Source organism: Ustilaginoidea virens, chromosome 5 (genome assembly GCF_000687475.1).
Source record: "Ustilaginoidea virens chromosome 5, complete sequence".
Taxonomy (NCBI): domain Eukaryota; kingdom Fungi; phylum Ascomycota; class Sordariomycetes; order Hypocreales; family Clavicipitaceae; genus Ustilaginoidea; species Ustilaginoidea virens.
The window spans coordinates 125,222-140,639 of record NC_057320.1 but is presented as its reverse complement, the minus strand read 5'-3'; the positions used below and the strand labels follow the sequence as shown (position 1 = coordinate 140,639).

At 56.8% G+C, this 15,418-nt stretch overlaps 6 protein-coding genes across 6 annotated transcripts; 3 read left to right on the top strand and 3 right to left on the bottom strand.

Annotated features, from left to right (window-relative positions):
* Positions 1-891: 891 nt before the first annotated feature.
* Positions 892-2,256, top strand: UV8b_06063 (uncharacterized protein; the record flags this gene model as incomplete). The annotated part of the gene is made up of 3 exons (XM_043143560.1): positions 892-1,088; positions 1,203-1,953; positions 2,044-2,256. The coding sequence occupies 3 exons, from the start codon at positions 892-894 to the stop codon at positions 2,254-2,256; spliced, it is 1,161 nt and encodes a 386-aa protein (XP_042999495.1).
* Positions 2,257-3,026: 770 nt separating this feature from the next.
* On the bottom strand, positions 3,027-7,092 carry UV8b_06062 (uncharacterized protein; the record flags this gene model as incomplete). The annotated part of the gene is made up of 3 exons (XM_043143559.1): positions 3,027-5,019; positions 5,078-6,522; positions 6,592-7,092. The coding sequence occupies 3 exons, from the start codon at positions 7,090-7,092 to the stop codon at positions 3,027-3,029; spliced, it is 3,939 nt and encodes a 1,312-aa protein (XP_042999494.1).
* A 549-nt stretch (positions 7,093-7,641) lies between these two features.
* UV8b_06061 (uncharacterized protein) lies at positions 7,642-9,460 on the top strand (the record flags this gene model as incomplete). The annotated part of the gene is made up of 4 exons (XM_043143558.1): positions 7,642-8,596; positions 8,647-8,667; positions 8,738-9,202; positions 9,285-9,460. The coding sequence occupies 4 exons, from the start codon at positions 7,642-7,644 to the stop codon at positions 9,458-9,460; spliced, it is 1,617 nt and encodes a 538-aa protein (XP_042999493.1).
* Positions 9,461-9,735: 275 nt separating this feature from the next.
* Positions 9,736-10,860, bottom strand: UV8b_06060 (uncharacterized protein; the record flags this gene model as incomplete). The annotated part of the gene is made up of 4 exons (XM_043143557.1): positions 9,736-9,983; positions 10,034-10,106; positions 10,162-10,677; positions 10,747-10,860. 4 exons carry the CDS (start codon positions 10,858-10,860, stop codon positions 9,736-9,738), a joined length of 951 nt encoding a protein of 316 aa, XP_042999492.1.
* Positions 10,861-11,465: 605 nt separating this feature from the next.
* UV8b_06059 (uncharacterized protein) lies at positions 11,466-12,510 on the top strand (the record flags this gene model as incomplete). Its single annotated transcript, XM_043143556.1, has 2 exons — positions 11,466-11,987; positions 12,052-12,510. The coding sequence occupies 2 exons, from the start codon at positions 11,466-11,468 to the stop codon at positions 12,508-12,510; spliced, it is 981 nt and encodes a 326-aa protein (XP_042999491.1).
* Positions 12,511-12,658: 148 nt separating this feature from the next.
* UV8b_06058 (uncharacterized protein) lies at positions 12,659-13,994 on the bottom strand (the record flags this gene model as incomplete). Its single annotated transcript, XM_043143555.1, has 7 exons — positions 12,659-12,721; positions 12,773-13,106; positions 13,160-13,391; positions 13,459-13,567; positions 13,622-13,756; positions 13,805-13,848; positions 13,898-13,994. 7 exons carry the CDS (start codon positions 13,992-13,994, stop codon positions 12,659-12,661), a joined length of 1,014 nt encoding a protein of 337 aa, XP_042999490.1.
* Between the last annotated feature and the right edge of the window lie 1,424 nt (positions 13,995-15,418).

The window sequence follows — 15,418 nt, the reverse complement described above, 5'->3', positions numbered from 1 at the left end:
CCTCTAGGGGCCCTGCCGGGGGCCGCCTGCGGCGAGCTTCCGCCTGTAGCGGGCTTTTTCGCCTATAGCGGGCTTTTTCGCCTGCAGGGCTTTTTCGCCTGTAGCAGGCCTCTGCTTAGAAAGCATTACATAAAGCCGACGATATAGCTTTCTGCGTCTCTTTTCCGCCACCTCGTCATAATTAAGTATAGACCCGACCTCTTGCAATACTAAATGCTATAGCAATAGCCTTATTTACGCCTCTTAAGAGTATGTACCGGATCCATAAAGATACGTACCGGCTCTGGTTTTTCAGCCAATAGGGGCGTTTTAGTGCCCTTTAGACCAATCAGATTACTGGCTTGAATGATATGTGGCTAGTAATTGTGGTGGCTTAGCACCCCTGGCCTCTTATTAAAGAAGCAAAGCTGGAAGGCACGCTTTACGCACTTACGTAGCGCACGCTGCACCTTCGGCACAGCTTTGCTTAATTATGGCCATGTTTGTCGTCTGTTGTTGAGGCAGGGGAAGATACGGTGGGCTGTGAGACGCGGATTGATCTGAGGGGCGCAAAGCGAGAGATCCACCCAGCAGTACCTATTGACCCCATGATTACTAACGTCTTGTCGGGTCCGAAAAAGATTTTGGCTTGGAGCTACGGAGCCACAGTGATGCTGGCAATACAGTACTTATGCCCTTTCATGGCCGTGCTTCCCTGCAATAAACGGACGGCGATTTTCTTTTGCGAGACCAACAAGTTGAACGCTCTGCTCAGGCGCCGGCCTTTTTCACATGGCGACCGGTATTCATCACCTTGTCCGTTTTTCCAAGCCCTCTTTTATTACCGTCGTCCCTTGATCAGCATCGAAAGCGAGCGTTGGTCGACTACCCAAGCTCGTCGTCGGAACGACAATGGCGCAACCGCAGCCTGGCGCACTTGCGGCAGGCCATGAGCGCCAAAGACCATTCCATCATTCGCCCGCGCCTGTAGAAAGTGCGGCGCTCGTCCAGTCAAGAGAGACGGGGGACGTGATCGCCGAGGACGTACCGCAGGGTCAGGTAAAAGCCCTGCCTTTTGCCAAGTCGTGGGTTCACTTGATGGCTGGAGGGTGCGTCCATCCGAATTCCCGCCTTGAGTAGTACTGGGCGTCCTCCCAAACCCTGCCTCCTTGATGGCCGAGGCAGCCCAGCCTGGGATGCTGACAGTTTTCCGCGCTCGACAGAATTGGCGGAATGACGGCCGCCACGTTGACGGCGCCCCTCGACGTACTCAAGACGAGATTGCAGTCAGACATGTACCAGGCACAACTCCGGGCGTCGCGCCTGGCCAAAGGACAAGTCTTGACGGGCCTGAATCCAGCGAGAACCGCGCTATATCACCTGTCTGATACGCTGGAGATCCTGGGCACAGTCTACCGCAGTGAAGGACCAAGGGCTCTGTTCAAGGGTCTTGGCCCCAACCTGATCGGCATCGTTCCCGCCAGGAGCATCAACTTTTTCGTCTACGGCAACGGCAAGCGCATCATCTCCGAGTACTGGAATCGAGGCCAAGAAGCACCCTGGGTCCATCTGCTGGCAGGCGTTGCCGCCGGCGTGGCTACATCAACTGCAACGAACCCGATCTGGATGGTCAAGACACGGTTGCAGCTGGACAAGAACGTCGCGGAGCGGAGCGGCGGCGTCATGCAGAGACAATACCGCAATAGCTATGACTGCGTGCGGCAGATTATCCGGAACGAGGGCCTCCGCGGTCTTTACAAGGGAATGAGCGCCAGCTATCTCGGCGTGGCCGAGTCGACGCTGCAGTGGATGCTGTACGAACAGATGAAGGCTTCCTTGGCCCGTCGGGAAGATGCCATTCTGCGGAGCGGCAGGGAGAAGACGTGGTGGGATCAGACGGTAGATTGGACTGGAAAGGCCGGGGCAGCTGGGGGCGCCAAGCTGATTGCTGCCATTCTCGCATACCCCCACGAGGTCAGGGAATCCCCAAAGTAACTGCGTGCGGCTTGGATCAGACATGTCATTGTTTCTGGGCCAAAGAATGCTAATACTTGGAGACAACAGGTCGCACGTACGCGTCTCCGACAAGCGCCCCTGGATAACGGCCTCCCCAAATACACGGGTTTGATTCAATGCTTCAAGCTTGTTTGGAGAGAGGAGGGCATGATCGGGCTCTACGGAGGCCTGACACCTCACTTGATGAGGACGGTACCCAGCGCAGCCATCATGTTCGGCATGTACGAGGGCATTCTCCGACTTTTCCACACTCCCGCATAAAGATTTATCAGACGGAGAGAGCGATTTTCGCCGACCTATCGACACGCTCGCTGCATCGGAGCATGGTGCTCCTCGGAATATGTGTGTTGTATCAAGAAATTTTCTCTGCTCACGCAACATGCGCCATTCGCGGAGAATGCGCGATTTGTATATTACCATTGGCATACCCCGGCTTGCATAATACCACGGAAGGAAAAAGAAAACAAGGGGACGAGGAGAATGTTGGGAAAACCGAGGAATAGATGTCCAGGACTGCAACCGTCTACCACAAGAGTCTCACTTTTCGTCATGTCGGGCGTTTTTTACTTTGATTTGAGATGGCGCGCAAAGGTGAATACATGTGGATGCAAAAGTGTCCTGTTCATGTAGAGTGCAGGTCTTTTAAACGACTTTGGTCAATAGCATTTATGAGCTCCTGCCAGGACTTGTGCTTGAGAACATCGTTCTGCAGACGTTGCTACTTCTGCATGAGATTTGTATCTACCACTTCTATACCGTACATGCTGGTGAAAACACGTCTGTAGAGGCAATGGCGGCTGGCAGCTTGGAGCAGCAAAGGGAATTATTTTCTAGTTACGCGCACGCGTACGTACGCGTGGTCTGTGCGCGCCGAAGACTACTCTAATCCCTGGTACAAACTTCTTGACAAATTTGCATCAGTACCAGACATCAGCCTCAAGTGACGCCGCAAGACGGGGGCATTCGTTTGCTCGCAGCTCGACCTCATCGACGTCGACCTTACGAAACCGAGGAAGCGGTAAACGAAACGCTTACCGAAAGGAAGCCATGGCCCTCGCTCTCGCCCAGCATGACTTGATGATTGATTGAAGCACCTCCACCTTTTCACTCCGAGCAGACGCTGATGGAAAGAACCCAATCTCATCCTTCAAATACTGCACATTAGATTTGATCGCTCCAAGGACATCTGGACAGGTCTTCATCATGGCCGTTGTAGGCACCGTCGCAGTCGAGGACATGGCTCCCCTTCCAGCCTCGAGCACGTCTTGCAGCGCCCAAAGGCAATGCTGGTGGCCTTGTTGCTCGACGCGGGAGCTGAGCAAACGCCACCATTCGTCCGCATCTACGGCTTCTAGTTTGTAGCCGAAACGCCCGGTCAAGAGGTCCCAAAAGTCCCTCATGAACAACCCGTCCAAGACTTTGACGACGCCCGGCTTGGGACCCTTGGTGTGGCAAGCTGCGCAGACGGCCCTTGCCACGGTGGCAACGTCGGATACAAACAGCCAGCCGTTGAGCTCCTCGCGGTTGTAGCTCCCGAGCTCCAGGGCGCTCTTTGTGATCCCCCAGAGGTAGTCGTTTGGGTTTGCCTTGCCTCTTCTCGCATCGCCGATGATGTAGCCTGGCTTTACTACCCGGGCACTATGCGGCTGCCCCTCTGGACACTGGGCGAATTGCTTGACCACGAGTTCCGAGACCATCTTGGTTTGAGCGTACCCCGTTAGTGGTGTGCCATGCGCAGTCGGCGTGCAACACTCATCTTCGTCGCAGTCTGTGCTGAGGCCTTGGCCTCCGGACACATATACGAAGCGACCGCCAAATTGCCGCTCCGCCATTGCCTGCAGGAGCTGGACGGTCGACATGGTGTTTGAGTCCCTCAGACAGTCGTACGCCAAGTTCCATTTTACACTGGCGCCGTTGTGTATCACCGCGTCAATGCTTTCACCCGCCGAGCAACTTCCAGTCAAGCGATCCCACTGTTTGCGATTTAAACCCAGCTTGGCGCTGGCGAGGTCGCCTGGCCAGACCTCGATGCGCCGATTAAAGGACTCTGACCACCAGAGCGCCTTCTTTGCTGCGGCTATTATGCGCTCTCTGCCCTCTTGAGTATTTGCGGCCCGCACATGAACAAAGACTTTCCGGATCTTCTCATCGCAAAGCAGCTGGTGTAGGATTTCCGTGCCAAGAAAGCCCGTGGCGCCGGTAAGAAAAACAGTCGATGCGCTTTGTGCTGCTGTAACATGATTCTCGGCGATGCGCGCCGATGATCTCCTCAACGTATTGAAGAGCAAACGAGCTTCTTCCCGTATGTCTAGCTGTGGAGCTTGCAATTTCCCAGCATCTTGGCCGCTCTGACAGGTCATAATCATTCGCGATAGCTCATCAACGGTCACGCCCGGTCGTGACAGGGTATCCACGGCGATTCTTAGCCCGTATTTATCCCGCAGCCACCTCGATAGCGTCATGACTTGAATCGAATCTATCCCGGCAGTTTTCAAATCCAAGTTCCGACCGTTCAAGGCGCGAAACACATGGCCGTTCCCATTGCCACTCAACTCGCTTACTTTGTGGCTGATGTCAAGAGCCAGCGGGTTGTTGAGTGGAAGCAGAGGAGCACTAGAGACATCGGGCAGGAGAAGACTTTGAGTGACCGGTAGGTCCTCCAGCCAGTCACGAACTCTCCGTCTATGTATTTTTTGGGAGTCCGTTAGCGGAAGGTTGGCCACCATGAGCCATGCGGCAGGCATCATGTAAGTCGGAGTTCTTTCGGCAAGGCTTTTGGCGGATTCGTGAATTGAGAATCCGCTTTCTCGCAAAACCTTTGGTGACAGCAGCTTAATACCCGGAGTGGTCTGTGGCTCCTCGCTGTGATGAAGAGTCCCATTACACGGCTCAGCGACCACGACCAGCCGCTTTGCGTAAATCCCGGACCGTGGGCATTCGACCATTGCCCTTTTGAGCCTCTTGTCAATGGCAAGATGCTGCTCGATTTCCGTCAATTCAACCCTCTGGCCTCGGATCTTGATTCTAAACAATGCATCAGCACAGATGCGCAGGTTGAGACTTGGGGCGATTTGCAGCATACTGGGTGTCCCGGCGTCCTATATAATTGATCATACCGTCTGGCCTATACTTTACAAGATCCCCTGTCCTGTAGAACCGTCGTGGCTGTGGGGAATGGCCATCATCTGAATGCCAGCCGGGATGACGGAAGAAAGCCGCGTTTGTCTTGTCTGGCTGCTTGAGATAGCCGCGAGCCAACGTATGGCCCTCGACCACGAGCTCACCGATCGCGCCGATAGGCGCCAGCCGACGCGGGTTGCTTGGATCGACAATCCAGGAGTTGGCGCTGCTCATCGCGCGTCCTACAGTGCTCGGCTCGCTTGCTGTGCTGTGGTACACATTTACAAGAACCCCTCCCGCTTCTGCCGGACCGTAGCAATTGACGACGCGATTGATTCTGCCAACAAAGTGCTGGACGTGCTCTTTCTTGACTTCTTCTCCGGCCAGAACCAGTAACTGCACGGTCGGGATCTCGCTTGGGTGAGGCACACTCGCCAGTGCGAACGAAGGCGTCAGGTTGACCCAGTTGGCATGAAAGGCGTTGATGGCGCCCGCGATGTCGTTCAGGCGGTGCTCTTCCGACGGTATGCAGACACAACCGCCGTGGTGCAAGGTGGTGAATACATCCACTGTGCTCGCGTCAAAGGTAAAGGCGGCGAAGTTGAGGACCCGCGATTCCTGGTTGATGAAGATGGATTCTCCATATGCTTCATTTATGGTGCATACGGACGCGTGTTCCTGGACCAACCCCTTTGGCTCGCCCGTGCTTCCAGAAGTAAAGAGCACAAAGGCGCTGTTGCTGGGGTCCACTGTGCTTTCTGGATTCTCCTCTTCCTCGGGCAGAGTATCCAGCAAGGCCCGGTCAACTATCAGGATGGTCGGGACCAGACTATCAAATGCTGGGGCAGTCTTGGCTGAGGCAAGCAGCAATTTCGCGTCGACACGGCAGATGATGGACTTTAACCGTTCCCGAGGATGGGAGGCATCCAGAGGAACGAATGCTCCGCCGGCCTTGAGGACTGCAAGGGTTGCTACCACGGCGTACTTGGACTTTTCAAATGCGCATGGGACCAGGATCTCGGGCCCCACGCCGAGGCGTGATAGCATATGAGCCAGCTTGGTGGACAGGGCCTGAAGCTCCACGTACGCGAGATTCCCGTCCCAGGAACATACCGCGGGTGCCAGTGGGCGCCGACGGGCTTGCTCTTCAATAACGGCATGCAAGCATGTCTGGCGGCATATTGGCGTTTTGGAGTTCCACTCGCGGATCTGGCTCAAGTCCTGCTGAGTTAATGGGTCGACACTGGCTACTGTTTGCCCTGCGTCTCCATTCAAGACCAGTGTCAAGATGTGGTGAAAAGTCTGCAGGATTCGCTGTGCCGCTGGCCGAGAGAAGGCGCTGGCGCAGACCTCAATTTCCAAGGACAGGATATCTCCATCGTCTGTCACAATCACGCAGATATCCGCCTAATTGCACACAACAGAGTCTCATCAGCTCAAAAAAGCCTCTGCATTTACTTATTCGGTCCCACGTACCTCAGTCATAAAATCGGGAAACTCGCCACCCGTCTCGCCGTTCGCGGTCAGTGATTCCCGTCTGCGATACGACAGAGCAGTGTTAAAATATGGGAGCAGATCAGCATCAAAGAGTCTTGTATTGCTCGGTTGTCGGAACTCTCTGATAATATGGTTGATGCTGGCGTCCTCTGATATCTTCAGGCTGTGAACCCAGGACAATCCTGGTCTATGAGCATTGCTGCGGGGAGTATCATCAGCCTCTTCTTGTTCCACACAAAAGGCATCATCAGTACCAAATGATGCGAACGAGACAAGGTCCGTTGCCAAATAGCATTTTAGAAGCAATCCCCATGCCACCAGAAGGAGGTTGCTGAATGGGACCTGATGGTGTGAGGAACGGCTTTGGAGGTCATGCCCAGGTTCTACGTTGACACGAAAAGACAAGCGATCCTCTGGAGAAGGCGAATCGCATCTCAAGTGTTTGAAGACGCAAATGTTGATATCTCGAGGCTGTGTCATGGCGTGACCCGGGAAAATTGAAGCATACAATTGACAGTTTGTTTATTGTTGAACCGTGAGTGGCCAAGGCGAGCACTCACCAAACAGGGTTTCTTGACACTTAATAGTTGATGAGTTGCCGTATCGCGCCACTGGCAGTACTTGAAACAGAGGATTATATGCCGCAATTCTGTCCCTGTCTTGGCAAGGAGGACCCGGTTTCATTGCTTCCGTCATGGCATAAAGTTCCAACGCCTTGAACGCTCCCTTGGGTTCGAGGTGTTTGTCTCTCCACTCACACGACGCGGAATGAAAATCTGATTTTGTTGAGTATGCATAGATAAACGCTTCGGCTGGCGTGGCACGACCAGCTTAACCGCACCCCCGACGGGTTATGTCGACGTCGTAGCGGCTCAGGCCGTATTTCTTCCCAATTTAGCAAGCACTACGGAAATCCAAATAGATTAAATCCATGCGCCAGTCATGTCCATAAATACGCAGTGAGCCAGCCGGGGGATTAAGCTACCCATGGGACCTTCTAAGTTCTTTTATGGAAGACAAAGAAAAATAATGGCCACGACTCTCCATGCCAGCGGATGGCTGAGTCCCTGGACGCTGTTTTTCATATTCATCATATGCATATTTGCATTTGCTCTCCTGCGATCACCGCTAAGACATATTCCAAATGCGCATTGGAGCTCCGGTGTATCCCCCCTGTGGATTCTGTGGACTCGTTACAACAATAGAGAGTTGCAGGTTCTCGAAGAAAAGCACCGACAGTTAGGACCTATCCTGCGGCTCGGCCCCGCCGATCTCTCGGTCAGCTGCTACGAGAACGGCGCAAGAACAATCTATAATGGGGATTTCGAAAAGCCGGGATACTACAATTTCTTCTCGTACTACGCCAGGAAGAACGCTTTCTGCAGCCTGACCAGGCAGGACCATTCAATGCGAAGGAGAAGAATCACCTTTGCATACAGCAAGTCGTCACTGTACAAGTCGGAATCGCTATCCGCCGTCACTCGAGCTATTCTTCTCCAACGACTGCTGCCCGAGCTCCAGCAGCACGCTTCTTCGCATGAACCCACGGACATCCTGCCTCTGGTATACGCCCTCAGCCTCGACCTCTTGACGTGCTATCAGCTCGGGCTATCCTCGGGGTCAAACTTTTTGCAAGATCGGAGCAGTCTTATGGAATGGCTTCATCACTACGAGCAGCGCTACTGCAAGGAAGCCTTTTGGCCGCAGGAGCTTCCGACACTGACGCGGTGCATGGGACACCTGGGCATCAACATGCTGCCTGCTTCGCAGTCGCGGGCCACGCAATTTCTGGAAAAGTGGCTGCTTGAGTTGTGCGACGGAGCCGAGAGATTGGCTTCGCGCGGCCAAGACGGGGAGCGTGCGCACCCGGGCAATGTGCCGGTCGTGTATGAGCTTGTGAAGCAAGCGGTTTATGCGGACAGTGCGGAAGCGAGCTTCGAGGACAAAAGACGCGAGATTGCGAGTGAACTCTTTGACGAAATGTGTAGGTTGGGACCGCCTTCCATTACGGCCGGATGCTGACTTGTAAACTAGCCGGGGGGCGTGAAGTCTTGGGTAAGCGGCTATTGCGTTTGGGGCGCAAGCCGCACTTGCTGTGGATGCATGCTAAGCTTGGAAAATGCAGGCCTCGTACTTTCCTACACAATCTACTATCTCTCCGAGAAGCCGGCGGCGCAAACGCGACTGATGGAGGAGCTTGCGACGTTGAAGCCTTCCGCGCATCACGACTGCGCAGCCGAACAGGAGGGACGCCGCCCAGAGCTGCCGCGCGCCAGCTCGCTGGAGAAACTGCCTTACCTGTCGGCTATTCTCAAGGAATCATTCCGCATGCGTCCCACGAGCACCCCCCTGCCTCGGCTGACGCCGCGCCATCGCTCCGTGTCTCTCGCAGGCGTTGACGGCATTCCTCCGCGGACGAGGGTCAACGTCTTCCAGTGGTTTATCCACCGCAACCCCGACAGCTATCACCGCGTGCACGAGTGGCTGCCGGAAAGGTGGCTGGAAGCCGAGGCGGGCGGGCAGAGGCTGCCGCTGTGGCCGTTTGGAGGCGGCAGCCGGATGTGCGTCGGGGTGTCCCTGACTTATTACCGTAAGTGGTGTCGGGCAATGAAAAAAACAGAAAAACAAAATAACCCTGGCTTGCCTGCACTGAGCTAATGGCGTGCCGGCAGTCATGCGCTACGTGTTGGCCGTGGTGTATTCGAATTTCAGGACGAGCGTGGTTTCGAAACGGACGGATGTGCGGGAGCCGGGCTCGTTGGAGGACGAGATTGTTGTGCGGTTTGAGCGCGTGTCTCGTGGGGAGTGGGAGGGTGCGGCTGGCTCGGCTGGAGGGCAGGAAAAGTGAGGGTGCGGAGATGGACGTTGGCTGTGTCGTTTTTCGAAGCCATGGGCTACGAGAACCAGACGGTCACGATGCAGTGGCTACCAGATTTGATGTGGTTGTTGCGTCATGTAGAGCCCGACTGCAGTGGGGTGAAGCAGACTCCAAGTAGGGGAGTTGCAGTCGTGGACTCTTATAGAGCCTGCTTATAATCGGACTACGCATATTTCAAGCCGAGAAAGTTTTAGTCTCCGTCCCTTGCAGAACCCGTGTGCAAAGAATACACCAGCCAAGTAAAGCTACGGCCCCTGCCCTCTTATAGAGCCCGTCTGTAACAGGAGATCCTCCAGCGTAAGAAACACGTAACCCCGGAAGAACTTGTCCCGCTGCCTAAGGGTCTTCTCGCGGGGACACGCGCCCGATCCGTTCAGCATCATTTCCTCCACGCTTGCCAATTCGCGCACTGCCGCGTTTTCAGGCAGAGCGGGAAGCACAGCGTCACGTCGGACGTCTTCCTCGGACCTGTGCGTCCTTGGCATCGGTCGCCCTAGCCACCGTTAGCCGAGGGCCGCCGGGGCACGAGAACCTCGTACGTACCGTAAAACTCCTCCATACGGGCTACCATTTCGTTGAAAGTCGCCCACTGCCCCGTGATGTAGGTGGTAGGCTCCTGTCCCGCCGTCAGCAGCCAGCCAGTGCTTGCTTGGCACGGGGAAGCGACTTACCCACTCCGGGGCATCGAGGAGCATCACCAGCGCGCGAGCGACGTCGCGGCCGCTGCTGAACGACTGAGGTTCGTTGCCGCTGCCCCGAATGCACGCTTTCCAGCCGTTTGGGTCGACCGGGAACTCGTCCGGTATGGCGGGCATGTACGTCTTGTCCCGGGTGAGGAAGTAGTCCAGCAGCCAGCCGTTGTTGAATATGGTCCACTCGACGTCGGTCTCGAGCGCGAGCACCTCCCGGAACGGCACCCGGGACGCGGTGTAGTAGCTCGGGTGCTGGGGGAAGTCGTCAATGTTGCCGGCAAACTCGGAGGGTATGAAGCGCTTGCAGCTCCGGGAGCGCCTGCAGGCCTCCAGGAACGCGCGATGGACGTCGACAAAGGTACTGCCGGGGCTGTGGTTGAAGGATACGAGGGCGGTGGCGTTGGTGTCGTCCAGGATGGCGAGCACGGAGCCGACGCTGTAGTCGCTGGTGCGTAGGTCGATGTTGCGGTCCGCGAAAAACGGGTCTTTGTTGCGCTTGGCCGCGTCAATTGGGGTTGGGGTTCGGCATGACGTCCCCCTGGGGGAGGGGGGGGCTAAACTCACCTGACGGGAAATGACGACGAAGCTGTAGCGGCTGTGGGCGAGGAGTTCGTCGCAGAGGTATTTGCCAAGGCTGCCGACGGAGCAGAGCGCGATGGCTGGGCGGCTGTCTGCCATTCTGCAAGAAGGAGTGCCGGAAGTATGCCAGGGATACAAGATGACTGCCCGGTGCAATGTTGGGGCGGGCTTCCGCTGGCTGCTCGACTAGCTATCAAGTTCCAAGGAGCTGGGATGCGCGGCCGTGGCGTTGAGCACTGAGCTAGAAAACAAAGGTTTACCGACGGGGAGGGGTGACTGTAGGGGCGCGGACGGCACGGGAGAAGCTAGGAGCGCGCGCATGAAGGGCATGACAGAAACTGGCGTGAGAAATGCCGGCATGGGCTGTTCGCTCGTCATGCTGGATCTATGGGATTCAGGGGCCGCAGGATGGACGCATAGCAATGGGTTTCATTGCGCAAGCAAGGGCTGGTTTGGGCTCGTTTGAGATGCCCGTTGTGACGTTGGATTCCGCCCCGCAGGCGCGGCATTGTCGGCAAAGCGTCTCGAGCCGCGCCGCTTGCAAATGTGTCGAGACGAGGCGAAATTATTGTGATGTTGCGAATCTAGAAGCTATAGCCCGGGCACCCAAGGCTCACAACTTCCAAGCACCTTGCAAAGCGTGACCAAGCCGACCTCGTCTCTCTCTCATCATTGCCAAACCAATTCCCGCAGCAGCAGACACAATGCCCATTGTCCCGTGGCCCTTCCTCCCCGGCTTTCTCTACCGCCAGCTCCTCGTCACCCCCCCAAAGCCGAGCGCCCGGTTCGACGACAAGACTGTCATCGTGACCGGCGCCAACGTCGGCCTCGGCCTGGAGGCCGCCCGCCACTTTGGCCGTCTCGGCGCCGCCCGCGTGATCCTCGGCGTGCGCGACCTGGACAAGGGCGACGCCGCCAAGGCGTCGATTGACGACACCTTGGGCCGCGACCCCTCCCCCATCCACGTGTGGCACCTCGACCTGGCCAGCTACGACAGCGTGCGGGCCTTTGCCGCGCGGGCAGACAAGCAGCTCGACCGGCTGGACGTTCTGTGCGAGAATGCCGGCATCGCCACCCAGACATTTCGCTTCGCCGAGCGGGACGAGTCCACCATGACGGTCAACGTGACCAGCCCGTTCCTCCTCGCCCTGCTGCTGCTTCCCAAGATGAAGGCCACGGCGGGGCGGTGCAACACGCACGCGACGATTACCTTTACGTCGAGCGAAGTGGCAAGACCCCCCCTCCCCCCCTTCCCCCCCCGAGGTCACGGCTGCTTACAGAGGACATCAGCACAACTTTGTCGAGCTGGCGGAGCGGCACGAGCCGGACGTGCTGGACGCGCTGTCGGATCGGTCGCGGGCGGACATGGCGACGCGGTACTTTGTGAGCAAGCTGGTCGGGCTGCTGTGCGTGCGCGAGATGGCGCAGCGGGCGGGCTCGGCCGGCCCCGTCGTCATTAACTGCCTGAACCCGGGGTTCTGCCACTCGCAGCTGGGCCGGGAGGCCGGGTGGTACCTGTACGTGATGGCGCTGCTGCTGGCGCGGCCGGCCGAGGTGGGCGGCCGGATGATTGTGGGGGCGGCGGCGGGCGGGCCGGGCACGCACGGCAAGTACATAAGCGACGGGGCGGTGGCGGAGCCGAGCGCGTTTGTGAGGAGCGAGGAGGGCGGGCGGGTGCAGCGGAGGGTGTGGGACGAGCTGGTGGCCCGGCTGGAGGGCGTTGTGCCGGGGGTTGCGGCGAATCTGTAGTCACTTGGGTGGTTACTTGGGGCCAGCGTTGCATCTGGCATTCTTATTACATTCTCGATTGTTCCTTGACCTTTGTACCACGAAACACACAAGAGACAACTAACTGCGTCGGCAGGAGAAGGACAAGACAAGATCCCCTCGCCACTGCCTACATGACCGATCTCACCAGCTCCTCGGCCCGCATCTGGAATCCGCAGAATACAGCAATCGCCTGTCGCGCGTTAGCATTAAAAGCTACACCCATTCTTCATGTGCCACGTACATCTTCGGTCTTTGCCTTGCCCATGCCATTGGTGAGATACGCGCGGTTGAACCCGGCCCGATCTCGAATGTAGCTCCGGCGAGCGCCGTCCCCAGGCCCCTTGCCGGCCGAGCCGAGCACGCAGCGCGCCTCGAGTCTCTCCCGCGAGTCCGTCGTTGCATCCAGATGCAGAAGCACCCCGGCCGGCAGGGTCATGGCGTCGATGCCCGCCATGCTGGTCATCTCGTCGGGAGTCTTGAACGAGCAGGCCTTGACCTTGGTCGGGATCCCGTGCTGCCTGTAGTATCTCTGCGCCTCCACAATAAGATCCAGGTTTGCCCCCGCGCCGATGTAGCTGCCCGTCGGTTAGCCCGGCCCGCCAGGCCGCGAAGGAAAAAGCTCACGTACCTCGGGTCAGCGTGCACGCGGAGCTCGTGCGCAAACGGCGAAACGGACGTGCATCCCGCCTCGCCCGCCAGCACGGCCTGCTCCATGGTGAAGAGCGTGGTGGCGAGCGTCTTGACATCGTCGTTGCGCAGCCGTCGGCACGCTTGCATGCCTTCCCACGTGGCGGAGACTTTCATGACCAGCCGGGACAGGTCTAGATCCGGTTGAAAGAGGCGGCAGAGGCTGCGAAAGCCTAGGGGGACTTAGCTAGGGGACGAGATCACCAGAGGAGGGGGGGGGGGGGAGGGGAAGCGTCTAACGGTGCCCGGTCTGGTAGATCTTGTCGGCATCCCATGCGTAGAACGGGTTGCACATGACGTGTATTGAGCCCGAGATGAAGGGCACTGAGGCGAGCGCCAGCTTGATCATCTGGAATGCCGTCAGCACCGGGACATAGCTGCCGGGGGAGGGTCCGGGACTTGCAGCAATCTCAACGGCGAGCTCTTCCACCGACATGTCGGCCGCGCCCACGTCGCCGTGAAGCTTCTGCGCCGATTCCAGAGACTCTTTTACAACGGACGCTTTGGTCGGGTCGGAAAGCTGCACGTAGGCATCCCACTGACGCTGGTTAGCGTGATTGCGCGCATCGCGTCGGGGCCGCTTTACCTGGTTGGAGGTGCAGTCGGCAAAGGGGCCGATTTGCCTGGCGACTGCTGCCGCGTCAGCCACCGCCGGGGACGGGACGCCAGCTCGGCTCACCTGCCATGTCGAGGCTGTCGTAGTCGATGGAGGATTTGGAACGCAGGAATTCCAGGAGTGTCACGGAAGACGGCGATGCACACGTGCGGGAACCCATGGTGTCTGTAACTGACCAGATGAGTGATGATGGAAGTCGACAAGCTCTAGTGGTGATCAAACAGGAGTCGTGTGTCAACTGTTCGTTTCTACATCGTCTGGCAACAACTTTGCTCATCCTTATAGGTTCCCGGAGCAATGGCCTCCTCATTCTTACATCCCTTTTAAGGTGCTAAGGTGCAGCTTTTATACTAGACCAGGGTTTAAGCCAATAGAAAGCCATACATTAAAGGGTGTATCAGATAAAGAAATAGTATACTAGTAGAAGTAACCTATAATATCTAGACTTATAAAGCCTTATATCGCACTCCCCGTAGGATACAGCATGCTATAAGGCGATTTCTGCTAATTTGGCCGCAGAAAATAAGCATTATACCCTTATTAATAGGCTGTATTTAACAGGCATTAGACCTCCTGATATTAGTTATTAGCTCTATAGTAAATACTATAATTACTAAGTGACTAAGGTTTGGCGGCTTGACTGGTTAGAAGGAGGTACTCCGTACCTGCTAGGAGGTATTTAGCAAAAGTGGGTCAAGTACAAAAGCTGCACCTTAGCACCTTCAAAGGGATACATGAGCGTTGCAACGCTCTCGCCACATATTCTTCTGCCAGATCAGGCTTGTGCAAAGATTTCCATTACTGTCTTTGAAACTACCGGCTCCGACTCGCGGTGCCAGCCAGTCGTGCTGGAGCGTCTTGGCGGGAGAGACTCGTATACTGGGGTTGCAATGATGAAGCAGGCAGAGTTGTATAAACTGGGGCTGTGACGATAAATGGAGGCGAGTAGCTCGCCGCGGTGTCGTGGAGCCATACAGAGGCCGTGGGGAGCCCAATTGAGCGGCACCAGTTGCTCTATGCTGGCAGCCGTCTTCACCGTTTGCGTGGACTTCAAGCTGAATGGATACTGGCTCTCCCGACCCCAAGACGGGAGAGGCACAGACTGGCCTGGCTTGTTCCGCCCGAGATCAAACACCATCATGCTCTTCTGCATCGCGACGCGCTCAGCCAAGCCGTTGCGTCGAACTTGCCTCTCTCCGCCGACTTGCACGAAAGGTTGCTTTCACGATCCGCCTCGGAGCTGCCTCCGTGCTGCGTGGAGCTTAGAACGGCTTGGCGTGGTGTGCCGTTGATAGTTTGACACAGGGTGTCGCGACGCCTTCTGCCTGCGTGGGATTCCGCGTGCTTATCCGTCCTGTTGCTAGAACAACTATGTCGGAACTGCCGCAGGAAGAGCTGGTTTGCTAAATGCCGCTGTTGCAGCGATCGACGGAACGCAGCGTGATGCAACGGAGGAGGAGCATCATCTCGCGGCATTTTCTCCCGCTTGCTGGCCTTTGCCTGCATGCGTGCGGCCACGTCGACCAAGACGGCAGATGCCTCGCTCACTTTGACGAGGTTCTTCTGTCCCGCAGGCATGACGGG